Source organism: Saccopteryx bilineata, chromosome 2 (genome assembly GCF_036850765.1).
Source record: "Saccopteryx bilineata isolate mSacBil1 chromosome 2, mSacBil1_pri_phased_curated, whole genome shotgun sequence".
Lineage (NCBI taxonomy): Eukaryota > Metazoa > Chordata > Mammalia > Chiroptera > Emballonuridae > Saccopteryx > Saccopteryx bilineata.
In genome coordinates, this window is record NC_089491.1 from 45,108,531 (window position 1) to 45,132,809 (window position 24,279).

The 24,279-nt window shown below is 44.8% G+C and overlaps 1 protein-coding gene across 2 annotated transcripts in view; it reads left to right on the forward strand.

The window, feature by feature from the left end:
* Window positions 1–24,279, forward strand: part of RASEF (RAS and EF-hand domain containing) — an 80,842-nt gene that overhangs the window by 34,005 nt on the left and 22,558 nt on the right. For both annotated transcript variants that reach the window (XM_066257021.1, XM_066257020.1), the window contains 10 exons: window positions 1,614–1,691; window positions 7,980–8,095; window positions 10,811–10,879; window positions 12,498–12,582; window positions 13,704–13,789; window positions 17,119–17,353; window positions 17,644–17,781; window positions 17,908–18,052; window positions 19,718–19,799; window positions 23,574–23,688. In XM_066257021.1, coding sequence (XP_066113118.1) covers window positions 1,614–1,691; window positions 7,980–8,095; window positions 10,811–10,879; window positions 12,498–12,582; window positions 13,704–13,789; window positions 17,119–17,353; window positions 17,644–17,781; window positions 17,908–18,052; window positions 19,718–19,799; window positions 23,574–23,688 — 1,149 coding nt within the window. The remainder of the gene's footprint in view (window positions 1–1,613; window positions 1,692–7,979; window positions 8,096–10,810; window positions 10,880–12,497; window positions 12,583–13,703; window positions 13,790–17,118; window positions 17,354–17,643; window positions 17,782–17,907; window positions 18,053–19,717; window positions 19,800–23,573; window positions 23,689–24,279) is intronic.

The window sequence follows — 24,279 nt, forward strand, 5'->3', positions numbered from 1 at the left end:
CGTGCCTCTCAAAACTCAGCAGTTCGTTTCAGTTACAGTCAGCATGTGCGGTCATGACACAGTTGTGTGAGAACTTCTGGCAAGATCAAGTCCAGTGTCAGAGTACTTGGATTTTGACTTAGACATAATGAAATGAAATATACATTTTGATCAGTGTGTAAATATTCAATTAATGGACACACACAAATCCTCACATTTCCCATGGGGTGTAACCTATTTTTATTGAAGACATTTTTGTTGTTTAGGTTATAAATTCTCCTGAGCCAACTTAGCCTGGAAATACTAATGAGCCAACTGGGAAGCAAAGCTTGTGTAGTGTATATATTTCTCTAATTTTGTTTGCATGTGTCTCTACCTTCTCATCATACTTAAATTTTATTGATTTCAGTCATTCAATAAGAATTTCCTGAAATCGCTGTGAAGAAAATATAGGTGAAAATGACACTAACTTTATTCTTAAAAATATTAGACTCTGACTGTCCAGACAGTGGCACAGTGGATAGAGTGTTGGACTGGGATGCGGAGGACCCAGGTTCGAGACCCCAAGGTCGCCAGCTTGAGCAAAGCTCACCAGCTTGGACCCAAGGTTGCTGGCTTGAGCAAGGGGTTGCTTGGTCTGCTGATGGCCCGTGGTCAAGGCACATATGAGAAGGCAATCAATGAACAACTAAGGTGTCACAACGAAAAACTGATGATTGATGATTCTCATCAAACTGATTCTCATCTCTCTCCGTTCCTGTCTGTCTGTCCCTATCTATCCCTCTCTTTGACTCTCTCTCTCTCTCTCTCTCTGTCTCTGTAAAAAAAAAAAAAGACGGCCCTGGCCGGTTGGCTCAGCGGTAGAGCGTCGGCCTAGCGTGCGGAGGACCCGGGTTCAATTCCTGGCCAGGGCACACAGGAGAAGCGCCCATTTGCTTCTCCACCCCTCCGCCGCGCCTTCCTCTCTGTCTCTCTCTTCCCCTCCCGCAGCTAAGGCTCCATTGGAGCAAAGATGGCCCGGGCGCTGGGGATGGCTCTGTGGCCTCTGCCTCAGGCGCTAGAGTGGCTCTGGTAGCGACATGGTGACGCCCAGGATGGGCAGAGCATCGCTCCCTGGTGGGCAGAGCATCGCCCCATGGTGGGCGTGCCGGGTGGATCCCGGTCGGGCGCATGCAGGAGTCTGTCTGACTGTCTCTCCCCGTTTCCAGCTTCAGAAAAATGCAAAAAAAAAAAAAAAAAAAAAAAAGACTCTGGGCAGGACAGGTAGATCATTTAGAAATAATTATAATGCCAGATAGAAAGTGTTAAGTGCTCATAACGTTCTAGGTGAATATAGAGGTGCAGACTGATATACAACATAACTGAAAGAGCAAGGATTGGCTTGCTTAACAGTTGAGTGGTTTCCCTAAAGGTCTTTCCAATTGTTTTAAAAAATTTTTCAAATGTTTAAATTATTTAAATCAAAATTTTGAATTCTTATGGATTATATGTAATTTATTGACTTATAAAGTTCTCTAATGTTGAAAATTGAAGACTTCTAGAATTCCCATTTCTATTTGCAAGGATATTACTAAACTGACCTGAATCAATTTGGTATATGTCTATAAACACACAACTTTTATTTGCTCTTTCAGCTAGAAGAACAATCCAAACATGTGAGTCAGAAAGAAGATGTGGCTGCACTAAAGAAACAGATCTATGATTTATCAATGGTAAGAATCACATTCTCACTTACAGAGTCACATTTCCTGTTAGACTACTATTTCCTAAATATAGTTATACTAATCTTTCACTGTTCCAGGAATAGAAGCTCAAAGAGACATTAATACTATAATGAGAAAAGTCTTTGAAATACCTTTCAAGTCATATTTTAATCTCACAAATCAAAGATATAATTTATGCAGGCTGTTCCCTCAGTGATACCTCACCTGTTGTGAATGCTTACATTTACTTTTTATTGCAAGCAGTAATGTCATGGCCTTGAACTTTCAATAGTTAACCCTGCATTCTTATAGCATCAACTCTGATCTGTGTCCCCCGGCTTGATGAGATGAGGCGTTATGGCTTTGCCCTTCTTCTCTCTGGCTTTCCTCCTTCAGTCCCTTTTCCATCTTCTGCTGACTATATTTTTAGTCTTTCTATTGTGAATACCAATAACATTTGCACTGTTATATGACCATGAGGAAGTTTTCTTTATTTTGTTTTTAGGTTAACTCTAAAAGTTGAAAGCCAATAATGAACATTTCTTTTATTCTCACTGAGGAGCCAAGAAATGAGATAGTATGAGCTAGAATTGCATTCCTTTCTCTCTAGCCATTATCCCTGTGCCACCCAAACTCATGGTCAAATGAAGCTCCTTAATGCACGATCAGTTCCATGTCTGGCCACATCTTAATTGGCTTTGTATTTGGATCATGACTTTCTTAGAGTCGTGCGTTTTTTGTTTTTTTTTTTGTATAAGGTCTACCGGAAATTTCTATTCGTTTTTGGAATAAAACAAAATACAAATTCTTCTGACTTAATTCATGTGGCACCCATCTTGAATATTTCCACACCAATCCTATCTTTCGAATATGGTCCGAAATGGTTTGCTGAGCTGAATTAAGCCTTTCTGTGATCTCCAATGTTGTCAGAAAAGGATCTTGCTCCAACATGGTCTTAACAACATTGTCATTGATCAAAGATGGTCGCCCAGAACGTGGCTTATCAGAAAGGTCGAAATCACCTGTTTTGAATTTTCTGAACCATTTTCTGCATGTCCTATCAGAAACTGTACCTTCACCAAACACTTTCAATAAATTTCTACATGCTTCTGTAGCATTTCTTCCTTGTTGAAATTTGTAAAAATTACTGTGGCGTAAATGAACTTTATCAGTAGCCATGGTTATACTATTGCTTCACACATAAGACTAACATGAATTAACTTTGTTTTAGTTAATTGGCTACATCAGTATGTATACATTAAGTGATAAAAATAGAGAGGCACACATGCGCCAAATAAACGTGCTTATGTGTCAAAACTTGTTGTGATAGAAACGGATAGAACTTTCCGGTAGACCATATATATTTTTTTGATTTCCTGGTTCTTTATTTCTTATTGTAAAAAACAAAACAAAACAATAAAAAACAAACAAAAAATCAGCCATCTTTATATCACTGATACTTTATAACTTCCTAATTATTCTTCCCAATGCACAGAAATTATTTTTTTCTCCTTCATATTAATTTTAGAGTGTACAAAGTTTCAGTCCTTATTGGATTGATTGCTTTGCTGCCCATGTTATCTTGGAATTTCGGATCATTTTAGCAGCTGGGGTAGGTTTCTGGGCAGCTGGGTAAAAGCATCTGTTTCCCTCAAGGCCTCCGCCCTGTGATGGGTCTTCCTAGGAGCTGTGTGTGTGAAGCTGGCTGTCATGCTGGGGGGCCCCAATTACCAGAATGGGTGTGGCCTGGGTATTCAGAGGGATGCTTTACCTTTCCTTGTAAGAGTCATACAGTTTTTTTTTAATTTTAATTTAAATTTATTGTTTTGACATCTTTTCAAGTGTCTCACTCAATATAACACCCTCTGCCCACTGCATCGTGCCCGCATGCCCCATGCAAAGTCTCTTTCCACTGCTGTTTCACCCCCTGTGCCCCCTCCGCTTACCTACATGAGCTATTCGTGTTTTATGGTAAAGGCCAGCCCTGTCTGGTTGCCTTTGGAGTCCACTCTGGCTATCTGCGGTTCTTTCCTAGGGTAAGAGCAGGCATGGGCTTGAGGGGCGGGTGACTTAATATATAAGTTGAACTTGTATTCAGCTCCGCTCTCATTCTCTGGGCTTCTGTATAGCCAGCTGCCTCTCCTCTGTTCCAGGCAGAACCCTCCACATGTATCTTCCGGGCATGCTTTACCCCTGCTCTCTGCCTTAGTCAGCACGTTTCTGTCCAGTTTCCATTTTCAGAAATGCTTAAGTCACTTAACTGCAGATGGGTCCCTCTTCCATTCTTTATACTTTCATTGATTTATTTACTTTCGTGTTTCAGGTTAATGGGGTCTCAGAAGGGAGGGAAGACAAATTCAAGTACTCAGTTCACCACTTTGAGCTGCTTGAATTTTATTTTAGAAAATTTTCTTAGATAAATTTTTACAAGTTTTAAAAATTTTAGGAAAGTTTTTAAAAAGAATTTGTTTAGAAAATTAAATTTAACAGGGTGACATTGATCAACTAGAGTACATAGGTTTCAGGTAAACGTTTCTATAGCATTTGAACTGTTGATTATGTTGTATACCTATCACTCAAAGTCAAATCACTTTCTGTCACCTTATATATGTCCCTCTTTACACCCTCCACTCCTCCTTTTCTACATCCCTCTCCCCCACGCCTACCTCTCCTAGATCTCCCCTCCCTCTCCTCTACATCACTCTCCCCACACCCACCTCTCCTAGATCTCCCCTCCCCCCTCCTCTACATCCCTCTCCCCACACCTACCTCTCCTAGATCTCCCCTCCCCCCTCCTCTACATCACTCTCTCCACACCTACCTCTCCTAGATCTCCCCTCCCCCTCCTCTACATCCCTCTCCCCACACCTACCTCTCCTAGATCTCCCCTCCCCCCTCCTCTACATCACTCTCTCCACACCTACCTCTCCTAGATCTCCCCTCCCCCCTCCTCTACATCCCTCTCCCCACACCTACCTCTCCTAGATCTCCCCTCCCCCTCCTCTACATCACTCTCCCCACACCCACCTCTCCTAGATCTCCCCTCCCCCCTCCTCTACATCCCTCTCCCCACACCTACCTCTCCTAGATCTCCCCTCCCCCCTCCTCTACATCACTCTCTCCACACCGACCTCTCCTAGATCTCCCCTCCCCCTCCTCTACATCCCTCTCCCCCACACCCACCTCTCCTGTATCTCCCCTCCCCCTCCTCTACATCCCTCTCCCCCACACCCACCTATCCTGTATCTCCCCTCCCCCTCCTCTACATCCCTCTCCTCCACACCCACCTCTCCTAGATCTCCCCTCCCTCTCCTCTACATCACTCTCCCCACACCCACCTCTCCTAGATCTCCCCTCCCCCCTCCTCTACATCCCTCTCCCCACACCTACCTCTCCTAGATCTCCCCTCCCCCCTCCTCTACATCACTCTCTCCACACCTACCTCTCCTAGATCTCCCCTCCCCCTCCTCTACATCCCTCTCCCCACACCTACCTCTCCTAGATCTCCCCTCCCCCCTCCTCTACATCACTCTCTCCACACCTACCTCTCCTAGATCTCCCCTCCCCCCTCCTCTACATCCCTCTCCCCACACCTACCTCTCCTAGATCTCCCCTTCCCCTCCTCTACATCACTCTCCCCACACCCACCTCTCCTAGATCTCCCCTCCCCCCTCCTCTACATCCCTCTCCCCACACCTACCTCTCCTAGATCTCCCCTCCCCCCTCCTCTACATCACTCTCTCCACACCTACCTCTCCTAGATCTCCCCTCCCCCCTCCTCTACATCCCTCTCCCCACACCTACTTTTCCTAGATCTCCCCTCCCCCCTCCTCTACATCCCTCTCCCCACACCCACCTCTCCTAGATCTCCCCTCCCCCCTCCTCTACATCCCTCTCCCCACACCTACCTCTCCTAGATCTCCCCTCCCCCCTCCTCTACATCCCTCTCCCCCACACCCACCTCTCCTAGATCTCCCCTCCCCCCTCCTCTACATCCCTCTCCCCACACCGACCTCTCCTAGATCTCCCCTCCCCCTCCTCTACATCCCTCTCCCCCACACCCACCTCTCCTGTATCTCCCCTCCCCCTCCTCTACATCCCTCTCCCCCACACCCACCTATCCTGTATCTCCCCTCCCCCTCCTCTACATCCCTCTCCTCCACACCCACCTCTCCTAGATCTCCCCTCACCCTCCTCTACATCCCTCTCCCCCACACCCACCTCTCCTAGATCTCCCCTCCCCCTCCTCTACATCCCTCTCCCCCACACCCACCTCTCCTAGATCTCCCCTCCCCCTCCTCTACATCCCTCTCCCCCACACCCACCTCTCCTAGATCTCCCCTCCCCCTCCTCTACATCCCTCTCCCCCACACCCACCTCTCCTGTATCTCCCCTCCCCCTCCTCTACATCCCTCTCCCCCACACCCACCTCTCCTAGATCTCCCCTCCCCCTCCTCTATATCCCTCTCCCCACACCCATCTCTCCTGTATCTCCCCTCCCCCTCCTCTACATCCCTCTCCCCACACCCACCTCTCCTAGATCTCCCCTGCCCCCTCCTCTACATCCCTCTCCCCCACACCCACCTCTCCTAGATCTCCCCTCCCCCCTCCTCTACATCCCTCTCCCCCACACCCACCTCTCCTAGATCTCCACCTCCCTCCTCCTCTACATCCCTCTCCCCCACACCCACCTCTCCTAGATCTCCCCTCCCCCTCCTCTATATCCCTCTCCCCACACCCATCTCTCCTGTATCTCCCCTCCCCCTCCTCTACATCCCTCTCCCCACACCCACCTCTCCTAGATCTCCCCTCCCCCCTCCTCTACATCCCTCTCCCCCACACCCACCTCTCCTAGATCTCCACCTCCCTCCTCCTCTACATCCCTCTCCCCCACACCCACCTCTCCTAGATCTCCCCTCCCCCTCCTCTATATCCCTCTCCCCACACCCATCTCTCCTGTATCTCCCCTCCCCCTCCTCTACATCCTTCTCCCCACACCCACCTCTCCTAGATCTCCCCTGCCCCCTCCTCTACATCCCTCTCCCCCACACCCACCTCTCCTAGATCTCCCCTCCCCCCTCCTCTACATCCCTCTCCCCCACACCCACCTCTCCTAGATCTCCACCTCCCTCCTCCTCTACATCCCTCTCCCCCACACCCACCTCTCCTAGATCTCCCCTCCCCCTCCTCTACATCACTCTCCCCACACCCACCTCTCCTAGATCTCCCCTCCCCCCTCCTCTACATCCCTTTCCCTCACACCCACCTCTCCTAGATCTCCCCTCCCCCCTCCTCTACATCCCTCTCCCCACACCGACCTCTCCTAGATCTCCCCTCCCCCTCCTCTACATCCCTCTCCCCACACCCACCTCTCCTATATCTCCTCTCCCCCTCCTCTACATCCCTCTCCCCCACACCCACCTCTCCTGTATCTCCCCTCCCCCTCCTCTGCATCCCTCTCCCCCACACCCACCTCTCCTGTATCTCCCCTCCCCCTCCTCTACATCCCTCTCCCCACACCCACCTCTCCTAGATCTCCCCTCCCTCCCCCTCCTCTACATCCCTCTCCCCCACACCCACCTCTCCTAGATCTCCCCTCCCCCCTCCTCTACATCCCTCACCCCACACCCACCTCTCCTAGATCTCCCCCCCATAACCACTTCACTTTTATCCATGTCCATGTGTCTCAGTTTTATATCCCACTTATGTGTGAAATTATACAGTTCTTAGAGTTTTCTGATTTACTTATTTCACTCAATATAATGTTCTCAGGGTCCGTACATGTTATCGTAAATGGCAATGTCTTACTTCCTTAAAATTAAAAAAAAATTATAAAATTTCTAACCACGTTGTTTTATTTTTGTGTGCAAAACTTAAAAATGTTAGTTGATAGGATTTACTGTGAAAAGGAGCCAGTCTGCCTGGTAATAGCTCCTCTTCATTTCACAGAGGTTTTGTCAGTAGTGCATAGCTCTCATTAAGTAAACAGATGTTAAATGTTTGATCTCAGTTAATTTGCCAATAACATGTCACAGTTAATAATGACAACAAGCTGAAGAATGTTGGAGTTTGGAACCAAATGTCAATTATTAAAAATAAAAAGAACAACTTTGAGGATTTAGATTTTGGACGCTTTAATAATTTCAAATTATCTTGACTTGATAATTCTTTGTATACTGAGATTCGAAGACCTGTGGATGGGTGAGAGTTTCATGCAGGGACGTTCCACTCCACTTGACTTTATTTCTCCAGGTGAAAGAGACTGAATCTAATACCTGCAATGTTCCTTTTCTCTAGGAAAATCAGAAAGTTAAGAAAGATCTTTTAGAAGCCCAGACAAACATAGCCTTTCTTCAGAGTGAATTAGATGCTTTGAAAAGTGATTATGCTGATCAGAGTCTGAATTCTGAAAGGTAAGAAACTTCACATTTGATTGTTTTAGTTTGAGTGGAATGTTCATTTTGGTAACCATACATGGGATTCCATGCTCAGCTGTGTAACAAGAAAGGCTTATGGATTAACTTTACTGATACATTGCTTTCTAAAGAGTTTATGTTCATATTGGCTTTTCTAGTAATTTTTGTGTCTAATTTTTTTTTTTTTTTTACAAGGACAGAGAGAGTCAGAGAGAGGGACAGACGAAGAGAGATGAGAAGCATCAATCATCAGATTTTCATTGTGACACCTTAGTTGCTCATTGATTGCTTTCTCATATGTGCCTTGACCGTGGGGCTACAGCAGACTGAGTAACCCCTTGCTGGAGCCAGGGACCTTGGGTTCAAGCTGGTGAGCTTTGCTCAAGCCAGATGAGCCCACGCTGAAGCTGGCGACCTCGGGGTCTCGAACCTGGGTCCTCCGCATCCCAGTCTGACACTCTATCCACTGCGCCACCGCCTGGTCAGGCTGTGTCTAATTTTTTATGCAAACAGATTAGTTAGTTTAATTATTGACCAGGTAGGACAGTGCACGGCTTAAAAATACTTGAGTTAACCTGGAGCAGAAGAATATTTCTAACATGTCAAGAGTCAGTGCTAATTAAAGGGCTTCGAAGATAGGAATATTGGTCCTTCAACATAGGGAAAATTAGCTATCTTAGACAAGTAATTTTATTTTACTATGCTTTAGTTTTGCTGTATGGCATTAGTAACAGAAGGCATAACACACACATGGAGATATATATTTATATATATATATATACACACACACACAAGACTATATATATATAGATATGCAAAAATGGATATGTGTGAAATATAAAATATATACACAAGCATACACATTTGCATATTAATGTATCTATACATATATGCATATGAAATGCATCTATAGTATATGCATGTATGTATATACACATGTGTACACTTGGGAAAACATAACATTTTTTATTTGTTTGTTTGCAAATTTTTATCAGAATCAAGGTCCTGTAATGGAAAGCAGTGAAACATTTATTCAGCAGGTCCTTGAACTACATGAGGAGTGTTGAGTGTGGAATGTATAAAAAAGGACAGTTGTAGTCTCTGCTCTTTGAGAACTTCAGATTTAGTTGAGGAGGATAAAAAGCTAAAAGATGACAGAGTTGACATAGAGCTGTACATTGTCAGAAGCAATACCACCAGCAGTGCGCAGGTGGGCCTCATTGCCACGTGATGGTAGAAAACCTGTGCTTTTAGTTCAGAAGAGGTGAAGAACTTGACTAAAGAGGAAACGCTCAAGGTGACCTTGGGAGGGGAATAGGTTTGTGTTGCTCAAGGGGAGCAGAGGCAACATCAGCAGTAACACAGGCGCCATCTGCCAGGCCCTGTCCTCAGTGCCTAGTTAGTATTCACTCCTTCAGTCCACAGGGTATCCTGTGAGACGGACTGTCCTTATCCCCACTTCACAGATGGGAGGAGAGAGTCCAGAGATGTCCCAGGTCAGGCGGTGACCAGCGCAGAATCCAGATGTTTGGGACAGATAAGACTCATTTGGGGAGGAGTGATCATACCACTGGGTAAAAAAAATGATATTTTGAATGGAAAAGTAAAAGTTAAAAAAATAAAATGGGCCCTGGCCGGTTGGCTCAGCGGTAGAGCGTCGGCCTGGCGTGCAGGGGACCCGGGTTCGATTCCCGGCCAGGGCACATAGGAGAGGCGCACATTTGCTTCTCCACCCCCACCCCCTCCTTCCTCTCTGTCTCTCTCTTCCCCTCCCGCAGCCAAGGCTCCATTGGAGCAAAGATGGCCCGGGCGCTGGGGATGGCTCCTTGGCCTCTGCCCCAGGCGCTAGAGTGGCTCTGGTCGCAACAGAGCGACGCCCCGGAGGGGCAGAGCATCGCCCCCTGGTGGGCAGAGCGTCGCCCCTGGTGGGCGTGCCGGGTGGATCCCGGTCGGGCGCATGCGGGAGTCTGTCTGACTGTCTCTCCCCGTTTCCAGCTTCAGAAAAAAAAAAAAAATGTTGGAAAGCTAGTTTAAGATTAGAATGTAATATCATGAGCATTTTGAAAGCTAGTGAGGGGGTTTGTTGCTTAGAAATGGCCGAGGTGGAGTATGGGCTGGAGATGAGTGACTGCTGCTCAGCATGACCTTTGAGGATGAGGCCAGGGCTTCACAGTGAAGTAGCCGAGGGAGGAGTCAGCCTGTGAGAACATACCGTGCATGGAGACAGCTGGGCCCTGTCCTGTGGATTCCTCTGTGGTGCAGGGAGGAGAGGGGGGAGTTGGAGTAGGGGCGAGGCAAGGAGAGAAGGAACCAGGAGAAAGATAATAACGGGGTGGGATTGTGTAAGGGTTCGAATGGGCAGAGCAGGGTTAGAAGGAGAGGAAGGTGGGGAGAGGGTACTCAGCAGAAGGGCAGCGGTTCATTCCCAGTGAGGAGCAGAGCCAGGCCAGTGGTGGGGGTGTAAGGCTGGTGGGTGCTGAGTGGGCGATGAGGTGGAGCAGCACCTTGCACAAGAAAGCAGAGAGTGTGGGCGTGTTTGTGGAGTCCCTGGAGGAGAGGGGCTGCTGACGGGGGAGGGGCCAGGTGGGAGCCCAGACAGGAATGGGTAAGGACACGTGTCCTAGAAAAGGTGAAAAGGAGTTGCAGATTGGCGGTTTTGGGTAAGGGAAGACTGAACACCTGATTCTCACTCAACATAAAACCATTTTACAGGGATCTGGAAATAATCCGAGAGTACACGGAAGATCGAAGTAGTCTTGAGAGGCAGATTGAAATACTCCAGTAAGTTCTCATATAAACTGCTCATTTCATTTACATTTTACTTCTGTTGTTGTTGTTGTTGTTGTTGTTAATAAAACAAGTGCCACATGTAACACAAGTCGCTGTATCCTAATAGGGGTTCCCGTGTGTATGCATATGTCCTCTAGCTGTGCTGCATTTAGAACAACCTCTTAGCTGTCTGACGCTTCTAATCCTAAATCAACTATTCACATCCAGGCCCCAGAGCATAATTCTCTAAAAGTCCTTGCAAGTCAGGTGCTCCATGCCCTGTGTCTCTATTACACTTCTGTGGAGAGTGATGGCCCTGGCGTTCACGGCTGCCTCTGCAGCTCAGCTGAGAGGTGGTCAGGTGTCTCTTGGTGGTCTCATCGCAGCACCAGGCGTACGTGATCATTCTTTCACAACTTATGGTGCTTGGTCAGAGGTGTACTTCTCTTGGGTTTTTGTAAAAACCCTTTTGGAAATATTATACCTGGTCTGTCAGCTTCACAGCGGAGCTGCGGTAATTCCAGCCTCTGAGGCCCTCCCTCACACAATCGCCCTCTCCCTCACTTTCTCTCTTTTCCTCCCACGCAGTATTTTCTGCTGCTTTCACTTCCCCCAAATGGAGTAAGATCAGGCTTGACAAATTTGTCTCACCATCCTGGAATGGTTATTAAGTCTCACCTGTGGCAATTACAGAGTTGATGTCATAATCCTATTGATTGATTGATTCATTCATTTAGCAAATCTTCACTCACCACCTTTTATGGGCAGGGTGTGCTGGGAGCTGAGGGTAGAGTGGCAAGTAGTAGGAAAAAAGTCTTTCTCCTAATGGGGTTAGTCTAGGGAAGAGGAGAACCTGATCAGACATCATGGAATTATAAAATGCTGAATGAGAGAAGTGGGCAAAGGGAAGGGATGCGTACCAAAGAGAACTTTGGCCTAAGCAGGAAGGTCCAGGAAGTGTTCCCAGCAGAAGCATCGAGTAAGCTGAGGGCATAGGGATGAAGAAGCCTTCAGTGGGGCATGATTAGCTACTCTCCATGCCAGAGGCTTTGTTATTGTCCTCACCTCATAGAGGAGGTTGCTGAGGCTCTGACAGGTGAAAAGCTCCTGTCCATCATGTGGGAGGACACGCCTGAGTTGGATTTGAAACCTGAGTCAACATCAGAGCCTTTAATTGGTACATGGTTGTGCCTGGTGTCCCAGCACCTGACCAGGAGGGGGATGCAGGACTAGTAAGGAAGGAGTGTGGCACACACCACACCCACAGCCAGGCTGCGTGCAGGGGTCAGAGAGCGATTGTCCTGCCGGCTGGCCCCAGCGTTTTGGGAGCAGAGACCTGCCTGAAACCTATTCCAAGGATGGGGCTGCAGGAGGGCAGAGCAGTCCCACAGGACAGCTAACCCTTCCTACATGCCGTGGGGTCTCACAGAGAGGTGACACACCCATGAGGTTGTGCTTCCTGTAATGCATTTAGATCTCAGTTTATGAGGTGTGAAGGGAAGAGGGAGAAAGTTGCAAGAGGTGGTCATTCCATGTTCTGAACATCACAGCCTGAGAAATAAGTGGTGACATTTGCCCCCACTAACACGTTTTTATATCGATTTCTCTGTTGTATTTCCTTACTCTGCAGAACAGCTAACCGGAAGCTGCACGACAGTAATGACGGCCTGAGGAGTGCTCTCGAAAACACTTACAGCAAGTTCAACAGATCCTTGGTGTGCAGTAGAATTTTCTAAACGTGTTGCTCTGGTTGTGGTAGAGTATTTCGATGAAAATCTTGTATTTTATTAGGAGAGAACTTACGATCATGAGAAGCTATTCCATAGAATAAACTGGGGCACAACTGTCACAAATTTAAAAACAAATGTGGTTCTTCTCTGAGAAAAAGAAGGCCTGCAGGTTGACTAGCTTTTGTTAGATAGTCGGGGGAACCAGAGAGAGACGTGCAAGGTGCGACCCGGGTCCTGGCAGAGTTGATGGGGTAGTGGATAGTGAAGATGTGCACAGACAGCAGGAAGAGCAGAAGTGGGCAGCCCTGCAGATGTACACATGCAACCCTGCCCATCTGAGAGGGGGGAGGGGTGCTTCTGATAGAGGAGTGTGTTCACACACAGTGAGTGTTCTTTACGGCAGTGAGAGTCTCAGAGTGGGGGCCTCAGATTTCAGACTCTCCTATGCAAACACACTAAGCCACCACTGGGATTTTGAGGACCTTCCCCAGACTCTGTGTGCCTCAAAATCTCTTCATCCACTGGTGGGGGTCAGCTTCAAGTCGGGGGGCCCAGTGCTGTAGCTTTGGGTTTGAAAGAATGTCACTATGCCAAATTATGATTCAGGAAGAAACAAATGAGAAGAAGTTGGTATTGCATGGTTCTGGCAGATCTAGGGAACTGGGTGCCCCTTTATGACTTATGTGGTAGGTTTAGAGTCCAGGCGTCCGCCAGGTGTCTGCAACCTACAGCCCACGGGCCGCATGCGGCCCCCTGAGACCTTTTATTCGGTCCCCACTGCACTTCCGGAAGGGGCACCTCTTTCATTGGTGGTCAGTGAGAGGAACACTGTATGTGGCAGCCCTCCAATGGTCTGGGGACAGTGAACTGGCCCCCTGTGTAAAAGGTTTGGGGACCCTTGGTTTAGACTTACGACACAATGAGGAGGAAGTACCATATGCAGTTTTTTGCGTGTTTTTCCCTTGATTTCTGTACTCACATTTGCTCACATAGGATATCAGACTTTTAATTACATTAGAAGTTAACTGGTGTGCTAACAGTTTAAAAAACGTGTATATAAATAAAATGTTTACACGGAGTAACAAAACATTACTTATGTATTACAGCGCATAAATAATATATCACCAGGGAATACAATTTCTAGGAGCAGTCCCAAATTTAATGGTCCTTCTCAACCTCTGGGCTATGACAGGTATGTTACTTATGTTTTGTTTGAATTCTGGATCAATGTTGAAAGTATATTTCCTTAGAGGTAAATTAAAATAATAGAATATATTTTGGACAGTAATTTCTATTTCTACTCTTACTTTATATGTCGGAAACATAAAGTTTATAAATATTAAAGTAAAAATGTTCCAGACAGGGCAAAGTGATCTCCTTAAGATGTTATTATGACGTGGTTTTATGTATGCTCACCTTTACCTGATTCCTAATCTTGTCCCATTTCTTAGAAGTGGTCTCAGGAAGAGGAGTTTCAGGGAAATCAGTTGGACCATGGTATATGATGTGGTATATGTGGTTTATGATGTTGAGACTCTTGGCAAATGTTCAGTGTCTCAGCATTAATACTGCGTAAGCTATATTCAAGGGAAAGGAAACTTTAAAATAAATATTATAGTAACTATAAGCCAGTAGATGTTTATAAGTTGCTGTGTTGAAGGAGTCACAGAAGGCTTACCAGAAGTGAAAATTTAGCTCTATTTTTAATTAAATGAAGTGAAATATTAGCCCTACTGTAACTTGAGATCTTGCAATAAAAACTGAAAGTGTATGTGTATGTATACATGTGTGAACATACACATATGTCCAGTGTTGCTACTTAAAGTATTACTTTTGATATCTGGCCAGTTGCTCAGTGGTACAGCATCGGCCTGGCATGTGAAAGTCCTGGGTTTGATTCCCGGTCAGGGCCCACAGGAGAAGTGCCCATCTGCTCTCTAGCCATCCCCCTCTTACTTTTCTTCCTCTCCCTTTGTCTCCTGCAGCCATGGCTCAATTGAAGTGAATTGGTCCTGGGCATTGAGGATGGCTCTATGGGCTCTTCCTTAGGCATTAAACAGAGCTAGGTTGAGCAACAAGGCAGTGGCCCCAGATAAGGCAGAGCATCACCCCCTAGTGGGCTCTCCAGGTCAATCCCGGTTGGGGTGCAGGAGTCTCTCTCTGCCTGGATCCTCTCACTGAATAAAAAAAAGAAAACGTTACTTTTGGAGTATGTCCTGGTTTGTCAGAAGAGAATGCACAAACTACAGGTTTCCATCTCTGCATTTCTGCTCCAGTTGATTCCTTTTTCATCTGGCAACCTTTGGTCTAAAGAACAATGTACTTAATATCCTGATGATAGCAAAATGGGCTGGCTATTGAGGATCACTTTTAAGAAAATTCTATCCACGTATCTGATGATTTTATTGTCCACTGATTTGTGAAATAAGAAATTTAAAATGTTTATTAATTTATAGGCAGCTGGCTGCTCTGGGATTAGGAAATAGAGATTATTTTTAAGAATGTGTGTGTGTGATGCCATTTTTCTAGACTGATATTTAAGATCATTGTTAAACACATTGAGGAAAAGATATATAACTGATAATTATTCCAGATATTTCATCATGATTTATTTTTGAAAACAGTACACACCATGACTAAGAGCTCCTGGGCAGTAGATTCTAAGGGACAAAGTCATCATACCCCAGTGACTCAGAGTGACAGGAGTCTATCACTTGTGTGCTCTTCCTTGAACAGTAACTGGAGGGATACTGTGGTCTGACTGGTATTTCTTTTGGGGGTGTCATTAGTTTGATATAGGAAGTTAACATTTTACTTTCTTTTTGATGCTAAAATTAAAACTTAAAAGTGTATTATAAATTTAATTTTATTACTCTTGTGGCCTTTATTGGATTTTAACTTTTAAATTCTTTTTAGTTTTATGTTTTTCTAAGAACTCTAGCCACAGTTGAACTTGTTTCTAACCAATAACGACATGGATCTGAAGTAGTTTGTAGTATATTATAATGGAATGGTTTTTTTTTAGTTCCTTACAGAGTAACCTAAAATCAATTTCAGAAGCAGAGTTTTATAAATGATGAAATAGTAAAAGAATGTGTATACACGCACACACCTAGCTAGCTAAACAGGTCGAGGAAGACTTCATAACTGAGCAACACAGACAAAGTATGGTGGGTAAATCACATTTCTAGTTAATACTAAACATTGGCTAAAGGCATCAAAATATTTTCTCTTATTCACATGGCTTATACTTTATATTGAGATCACCCTGTCTTTTCTAAGCATATCTATCTCTTATCATATGTCCTATCTGGAGGCCCATGGCCTTGCCCATCCCCCCTTTCTGGTGAGGTCATGTGTCCTGAGTTGTGTTCAGTGTGTAGCGTGATTAAATAAATTATAGTCATTGCTTTTCTTTCAATATAAACTTAGATTCTCATAAAAATAAACAGAAAAGCAAAAGTAAATAGGGGAATATGCAGTTTCTTCAGATTCTTCTGTTTGAGTTTCATGAGAGGAAAGCTGCATAGAAGTCAGAAGTGTGAGCCTGTATCTGTGGAACCTCTCCTACAGGGGTCTTTCCAGACTGTGTGTCAGCACACAGTGGCAGAGAATTCATCTCATCTGTCAAACCATTCCAGTACCACACATTTCTCATTGCCCGCCATTTTTCACCATATTATTATTTTCACCAAGACCTTATTTGGTCTTGGGCCACCTGAGAACACATGTTCTTCTTGGGTCAGCCTCTTGGTTATTTGAAGAGAGAAACGTAAGACTTAAGCTGAGGACACAGAACTGTTTCTCATCTCTGAGGGTTTTGAGTTTCACATCGTCATGGTTGCCTTTCCCGTCCAGGTGTTCTGCTTCCTTTTTATGTAGAGATATTATCTGAAACAGACACACTGTTCAGAATGTGGTCTGACCACGTAAGAGCAAAAAGGTTCACATCTTCTACATGTATTTTTCTTACCGCAACTTCAGATTGCATTTGGATCTCGAGCACTTTTGTATCAGGAAGTAAAGGTGATTTTAAAAAAGTAGCTTCATTTTTTAAATGCTCGAGTGTCTTGAGAGCTTGTTTGGAGTTTCCAGCAGGGGAGAGCAGCTACTCGTATACCATTCACTGAAGAACGGCCCTCTCCTCTATCGGGGAAGTTCGTCCTCTTCGACCGAGCGCACAGCTTCGGGAGGAATGCACATGGAGCAGTGAGGGAGGAAGGGGACACACGCCTAGCCAGCCAGATCAGCCCAATCAACCCTGGCAATCAATGGGGTGACAGATGTCGCAGCCTGATCTCTTTCACATCCAATGCTCGAGTGTCTTTATCATAATTGATCATTACATAGAATGAACTGATATGGCTTTGAACATTTTTTTCCCCTGATGCTTAATTACGGAATACATTGTGGCTCTTGGCAAAAGTGAGAACATTGGTCTTGAATCCATCCTGTCTCACTCTAGCCTGGGTGGTCTTGAGTGTGGTGAGCCCTGCGGTAAAGCAGTTTTCTTTATCCCAGGTCATCTCGCTCATCCTATGTGGATGAGGACTGTGACTCCCTGGCCCTCTGTGATCCCATGCAGAGGATGAATTGTGAAGTTGACAGCCTGCCCGAGAGCTGCTTCGACAGTGGCTTGTCCACCTTGCGCGATTCCAACGAGTACGACTCGGAAGTGGAATACAAACCCCAGAGGGCATTTCAGAGGTCTCATGGCACGCAGGAGAGCTTTGCGGGTGATGCTTCAGACACAGACGTAAGTCCCAGAAGTCACTCCTCTCCTAGGCCTCATCTTTGATAGAGATCTGTCACTCTGTTTGACTGTGATTGACATGGGAATCCTTTTTAAAGGTTATAAATATGAAACATAGGCAGAGTGTTTATTTTCTTTCTCCATCGAATTCCGGAGAAATTCTCATAGATTGCTGTTGGCCACTATTTCATTACAGCAATGACTATAGATTCAGCTATTTTCTCCTCTTTGATCTCTGATATAGACGTGTAATGAGAGACTTGGATTTTGAACAGCTTTTTTTTTTATAACAGGTTCCTGATATAAGGGAAGAAGAGGCATATGGTTCGGAGGGCCTGGCTTCTGTCCTGGATTGGAAGCCCCGGGGGTCTGTTGGTGAAGGCAGCGTCGCTGGTTTTTCCAGAAAGCCCATGTTGGCACTTTCACCCCAGGTAGGTAGTTCTAAGACAGCTTTTATTCAAGAACAGAAATGATTTTCTGTGCTATGAGCCTTAAGAGGAAGAAAACCGGTGCACTTCTCGTCACCCACTGTGGCTTCCCCTCCCCCCCCCCCCCAGACAGACATGGTGGATGACGACAAATCTTCCAGCTCACAAAAGGCTTACAAGATTGTGCTTGCTGGGGACGCCGCAGTGGGCAAGTCCAGTTTCCTCATGAGACTTTGCAAGAATGAATTTCGAGGAAACACAAGTGCTACCTTGGGTATGTTTCCAGAAAGTACTGGGGAAATAACCTTCAGCTAGATTTTATTTTCTTTAGGTGTTATATACACAGATAGACAGATCAATCTCATTCTCTCTCTCTCCCTCCCCTGCCATATATTTAGGGATGTGTGTGTGTGCTTGTGTGTGTGTGTGTGCGTGTGTGTGTGTCCTGGTCTATAGAATGGTCTCTTTCTGTTTTTGCTAAGGCCCAGCTTAAGAAAGGAAGACTGACAAAGGACAGGGGTGTATACTCAGAAAATCAGATGAACCAGATCAAGTTTAGAGCCTGCAATGACAGATTCACTTTTTTTTTTTTTTTTTTAGGTGAGAGGAAGGAAGATAGTAAGACAGACAGACTCCTGCATGCACCCTGACTGGGACCACCTGGCAACCCTGTCTGGGGTCAATGCTTGAGTACCAAGCTATGTTTAGCACCTGAGGCTGAAGTGCTCAGACTAACCAAGCTTTCTTTAGCACCTAAGGCCAAGCTTGAACCATCTGAGCCACTGGTTGTGGGAGGAGAAGAAGGCGAGAAAGGGGGGTGGGAGGGAAGCAGATGGTTGCTTCTCCTGTGTGCCCTGACTCGGAATTGAACTTAGGATATCCATATGCTGGCCTGATGCTCTTCCCACTGAGCCATTGGCCAGCACCAATGACAGGTTTGTTTATTCAGCACACATTTCTTGAGTCCTCCTGTGACCAGATGTTGTTATAGGTGCTCAGGATGCACAGTGAAGAGAGTGAACTATATCTCAGCTCACAAGGAACTTACATCCCAAAGGAGGGAAATGGGTGAAAAACAAATTAAAAAAATATATATCTGCGCTTTAAGGAGAAGTACACATTTACCTAGGGCAGCCAGGGAGAGCTTTTCTAATAAGATGCCATTTGATGCTGGTAGAGTGACAGTGTTGACGGCTGGTTGGTCACTGTGGTCAGAATCATTGCTACAGGTCTGCTTCCTTTATGGGGGATCAGGAGCACTGCCTCCCAGAACAAGGAAGGGGGAGTATCTTGATTTCTCAAATTTGTATAATCACTAAAAAGAGTTGAATATATGCAGATTATCATTTATTTTTTTTCTTTATCTGAAGTATTCATATTTTGATAACCAGAAATTTAGGAAAGATCAGTTATCTTCTTTACAGAGGGCATCTTTGTAAATTTCTGGTTCTTTGTTAGGCCACTCAAGATAACAAAATAAAAAGTTCACTTTAATTTGATTCATAAAAAGACTACAGTTTCTGGTTCAGTTGCTAGAGAGCATGGCATATATACATATCATATCCATATATACTTGGACACATATAAACATGAATATATACCCATACACATACACACATGTATGTACATGCAGGACACACAAGTATAACTGAGTTCATCTAACTACACGGACAAATAGAACACAGCTTTTCCCTTTGTCCATAGACTAAATCTTTCCCGAGTCCGCCAACATGCAGATGGTGCGTTTGTGTGCCCACGTGGGGTTTGACTTACAATTAGCATGTGAAGATCACTCTCTGTGGAGGCCATGCTGATTTTTCTTTACCTCACTGGGCTCTTTGGCTTACTGGCTTCTATCTCATCTAAAGAGTGCTTGAAAGTAAAAACCAGTGGAATTATTTACAACATGTTTTTCATGTTCTATTATATTCCTTTCCAGGAGTTGATTTCCAAATGAAAACTCTCCTTGTCGATGGAGAGCGGACGGTTCTGCAGCTGTGGGATACGGCCGGTCAGGAGAGGCAAGTGCTGTCCACGATGCTTGGGGCTCTGCGCAGGCTGGCACAGGCCAGCTTTGTAGCACGCACTGTGGTTTTTACACTTATAATTATATATTTACACAGTATAGTTATATGATACATTAGAATTTCAAGAATACAGTGGTACCTTGAGATACGAGTTTAATTTATTCTTGTAACCGAGCTCGTAAGTCAGTCAACTCACATATCAAACAAATTTCTCCCATTTAAAATAACTGAGATAGATTTAATGCATTCCAGCCCTGTGAAACATCCCCAAACCATCCTAAATTATGAAAAAAGACATGTTTTTAATTAAGAAACACACATGTATACTTTACCAATGCATAACAAAATATATGAAATAAAATATCGATAAAAAGTGTTATTCTTACCTGGAGTAAAAGTACTGTATTCTTACCTTGGAGACAGACGAGTGCGGCTAACGGAGGTGAATGGCGGAGGAAAAGGGAGGGAGGAAGGGATGCAGGCACTGTAGACACATAAACTAAAACTGCACTTTCTTAACACTGAATGTAAACTAAAAGTGCACTTTCTTAACACTAAATGTAAACTAAAACTGCGTTTCCTTTACTTTAAACACAACTAAAACTGCACTTTCTTTACTTAAAATGAAACCACAAAAGCTTAATTGTAAAAAAATGCACTTTCTTAACTTTAAACTTAACCTAAGCTTAACATTATGTATTTTTTATTTAATCATCACCTGTTTTTGCCTTTTTGGCTGCACTTTTGGCACTTCCACTTGCAGGACTTTTGAATAAAAATCTATCCAAACAGGTTTGCTTTTGCCTGCTTTTTAAAATGTTACAGAAATGTGACAAACAAGTGTCATTAAAAAATGCTGAAACACGACCAGTTGAAACTTTTTCTGGGTGTTTCTTTTCAGTGAAACTTGAAAGCTTCCCCCACATTGCCAGCACGTCTTTAATTTCACTTGTACAAATCACTTCCTCCGACTCTACCTCCTCCTCACTACTAATCTCTTGCAGAAGCTCCATATGTTGCATCATCTGTAGCTCCTTCAACTCCTCAGTTTGAGTTCCTCCTCATTTTCCTCAACGAGCTAGTTTACGTCACCCTCATCTACCTCCAGACCCATCGACTTTCCAAGGTACACAATCTCCTCCAATGCTTCTACCTCGGTCTCAGTCTCTGGCTCGAATCCTTCGAAGTCCCTGTCTGCAACATCAGGCCATAACTTTTTCCATGCTGAGTTCAAGGTTCTTCTTATAACCTCTGCCATGCCAAGTCGATAATGCATAAATATCATGATGTTGTAGTGGTCTTTCCAAAACTCTCAAAGTGTTAGAATTGTATTCTCAGTCACCTCAAAGCAGCCGCAAAAAAGTGCTTTGTGTAAAGCTTTTTAAAGTTGTAAATGACCTGCTGATCCATAGGTTGCAAGATTGAAGTCGTGTTGGGTAGGAGGTAGAGGACTTTCACAAATTTGAACTCATCGAGAATCTCATCTTCAAGACCAGGTGGGTGGGCTGGAGCATTTTCAAGGATAGTAATGCTTTCATCAGGAGTTTATTTTCTTGAAGATATTTCTTCGCTGCAGGACCAAAGACGAGATTTACCCATTCAATAAAAAACTGCCTTGTAACCCATGCCCTAGCGTTGGCACAACACCTAACCTGCAGTTGTTTTTTTTTAAGAATGTTGTGAGTCTTAAAGGCTCGAGGATTTATGGAATGATACACTAGCAGTGGCTTTACTTTACAGTCACCACTAGCATTTGCACACAATGCAAGGGTTAGATGGTCCTTCATGGGTTCATGACCTGGCAGCTTATTCTGCTCTGCTGTGATGAAAGTCCTCTGGGGCATTTTTTTCCAAAACAATCCTGTTTTGTCACAGTTGAACACTTGCTGGGGGATGTAGCCTTCCTTTGCGATAAGCGCAGCAATACGTGTGATGTACTCCTCAGCTGCCTTAACATCAGCACTCACAGCTTCACCATGCCTCACCAGCGAGTGGAGGCCTGATCTCTTCTTCAGATTTTCAAACCAGCCATGACTTGCCTTGAACGTATCTTCTGCTGCCTCTTTTGAGATTGATAGTTCTTTCTTCTTCAAGTTGCCATAAATAATATGTGCCTTTTTGCATATTACAGTCTCCATCACTGTATCTCCTGCCAGCTCTTTCTCTTTCACCCACACCAGCAGAAGCTTCTTCATTTCATCATGGATATTTGTCCTTAATTGGGACAGAATTGCAGTTCCTTTCCTGGATTTGTGCTTTTGATGGCATCCTTTTGTTTAGGGATGATACAAATTGTAGATGTATTGCGGTCGTACAGCCTTGCCAGTTCAATCACTCATACACCACGCTCCTGTTTTACTATTATTTCTTGCTTCTATTGACATCATTCTCTTCTTCTTCTCACCACTGTCCTTTACACTCACTTTCTTTGCCCCCATGATAGCACACAAAAAAAGTTAGTAAAAAATACAAAAATGATACAAGAACGAATACAGTGCACGAGATTCGACTTGATTCTGCATGTAACATGTGAGAAAGAACGAGATGCTGGTGTTGTGCTGCCGATACTGGATCCGTGCGCCAACACACCAACTAGCAGCAGCTTCTTGAATCATGACTCGTATCTCGGAATTTCGCTCAGTTCTCGAACAAAACCATGTACAGAGTCACAGCTCGTATCTTAAAAAAATCTATGTTAGTCTGCTCGTATCTCAAGGTACCACTGTACTCAGTTTTTTCCACTTCCCTACCTCCTTTCCTTATCTATCAGTTGTGTGAAAGGATCCTAAACTTTCCTTGAGCTCCTGTTCAGTTGGGAAAAAGAGAGTGCCCTTTCCTAGGAAGAGAATTTAGGGGAGACCACACCTGTGAATGCACTGACAGTGTGAGGGGCTACTAATTAGGGCACAATAAAAAATAGCTGTTAGTTGCCCTTGATTTAAGGGCAGAGGCACAAACTAAATAGGCGATGTGTGTCTGGTAACAGTTCCTTATCCTGCATTTATTGCCAATGACAAGAAGCTTTACATATAGGTTTTAGTGTTGTTCAGCTCTTTGGGAGCAGAATCCAGTTGTTCAACAAGTACGTATGGGCTGCCTACCAAGCTCTGTACCAGGTGCTATTTAGGCTGGTACAAATACCTGCCCAGGTGGAACTCATATCTCTAGCAGAGTGACAGTTTCAACATTTCAAAAATATCAATAACTTGTGTCTTACATGGCCCGATTTAAGACAATATAAAATATTGCACATGGTTTAGATTAAGAGTGTTCTATAGTATGCTCTTCCCCTGTGAGCCCCTCACCTCTGTGTAAGCAAAGCTTCTGCGTGGTGTGGGGCTCCACATTGTTCTTCCTCTGCCCTGCTCACTCCCGGAAGCTCGTGCCTCTCTCATGCGCACTTTCTTCCACTCTTGTGTCCCACTCGTGGGTTCTGGTAGGTTTTTTCTGAGCCTGGGATTTTTAGAAATGGCACAGTCAGCCTTGTCCTGGTTATGTTTTGGGATTTGTAAACACTCTTGGGATTGTTTTTTGTGAAAATGATGGGCTTTTTAAAATCGGCATCCCAGATTCTCATCCCATTACCTTTCACTGGGTCGTTCTGGACCTCAGTGGTGGCTGTTTTCCAGTGATCTGTTATAATTATATTTTTCTCAATTGGGGCTTATTTGAGAAGATAGAAAATAGTGAGTATAAAAGAGAAGAAGAATGAAGCAGCACCTACCAGACTGGTTAGAATCATGACTTCAGTGCTTTTCTTTTTTCCAGATTTCGAAGTATTGCCAAGTCCTACTTCCGACGAGCAGATGGTGTTTTGCTGCTGTATGACGTTACGTGTGAGAAAAGCTTTCTGAATGTTCGAGAATGGGTAGATATGATAGAGGTAAGAAATCAAAATAGAGAAACAAAGTTACACAAGCCGTCCTGGAAAATGTTGATTCTCTTCTTCGTCGAAGGGAACGTAATGAGAACCCATGAAATCATGTTGTCACAAAGAACTGGATGTGAGAGGCAGGGTTCCTGGTGGCACTCAGTGGTATCGGTCTCCCTCAGTAGTTGGGCAGGTTCCCACAAGGCCAAGACACCTAAAGGGAGTTTCTGGAGATAAAACTTCTGGGTTTCCTTACAGATGAAATCAGAACCCCATTGGTAGCAAGTGGAAATGCAGAGAACCTGAGAAGCAGCAGCTCCGAGAAATGAGGCTGGTGGGCTGGGTGTGTAGCATGGCTGGATGTGGACAGGGCTTCCACATGCACTAGAAGTACAGGTGAAACACCGCCTGGTGTGAACGCCTGTGAGCCTCAGATTCTATTCAGCTGTGTTCTCAACCTGATTCTGGTAGCGATTTGGGTGTTGACGCATCTCAAAGTACCACTGAAAAGCCAACTGGTATTTTAAATGTGTGTGGTGTCTGTGCTTTCTTTGATCAACTGAGATGGTATCTTTTACCTGAGGAGCTTTCATATCCTTTGGT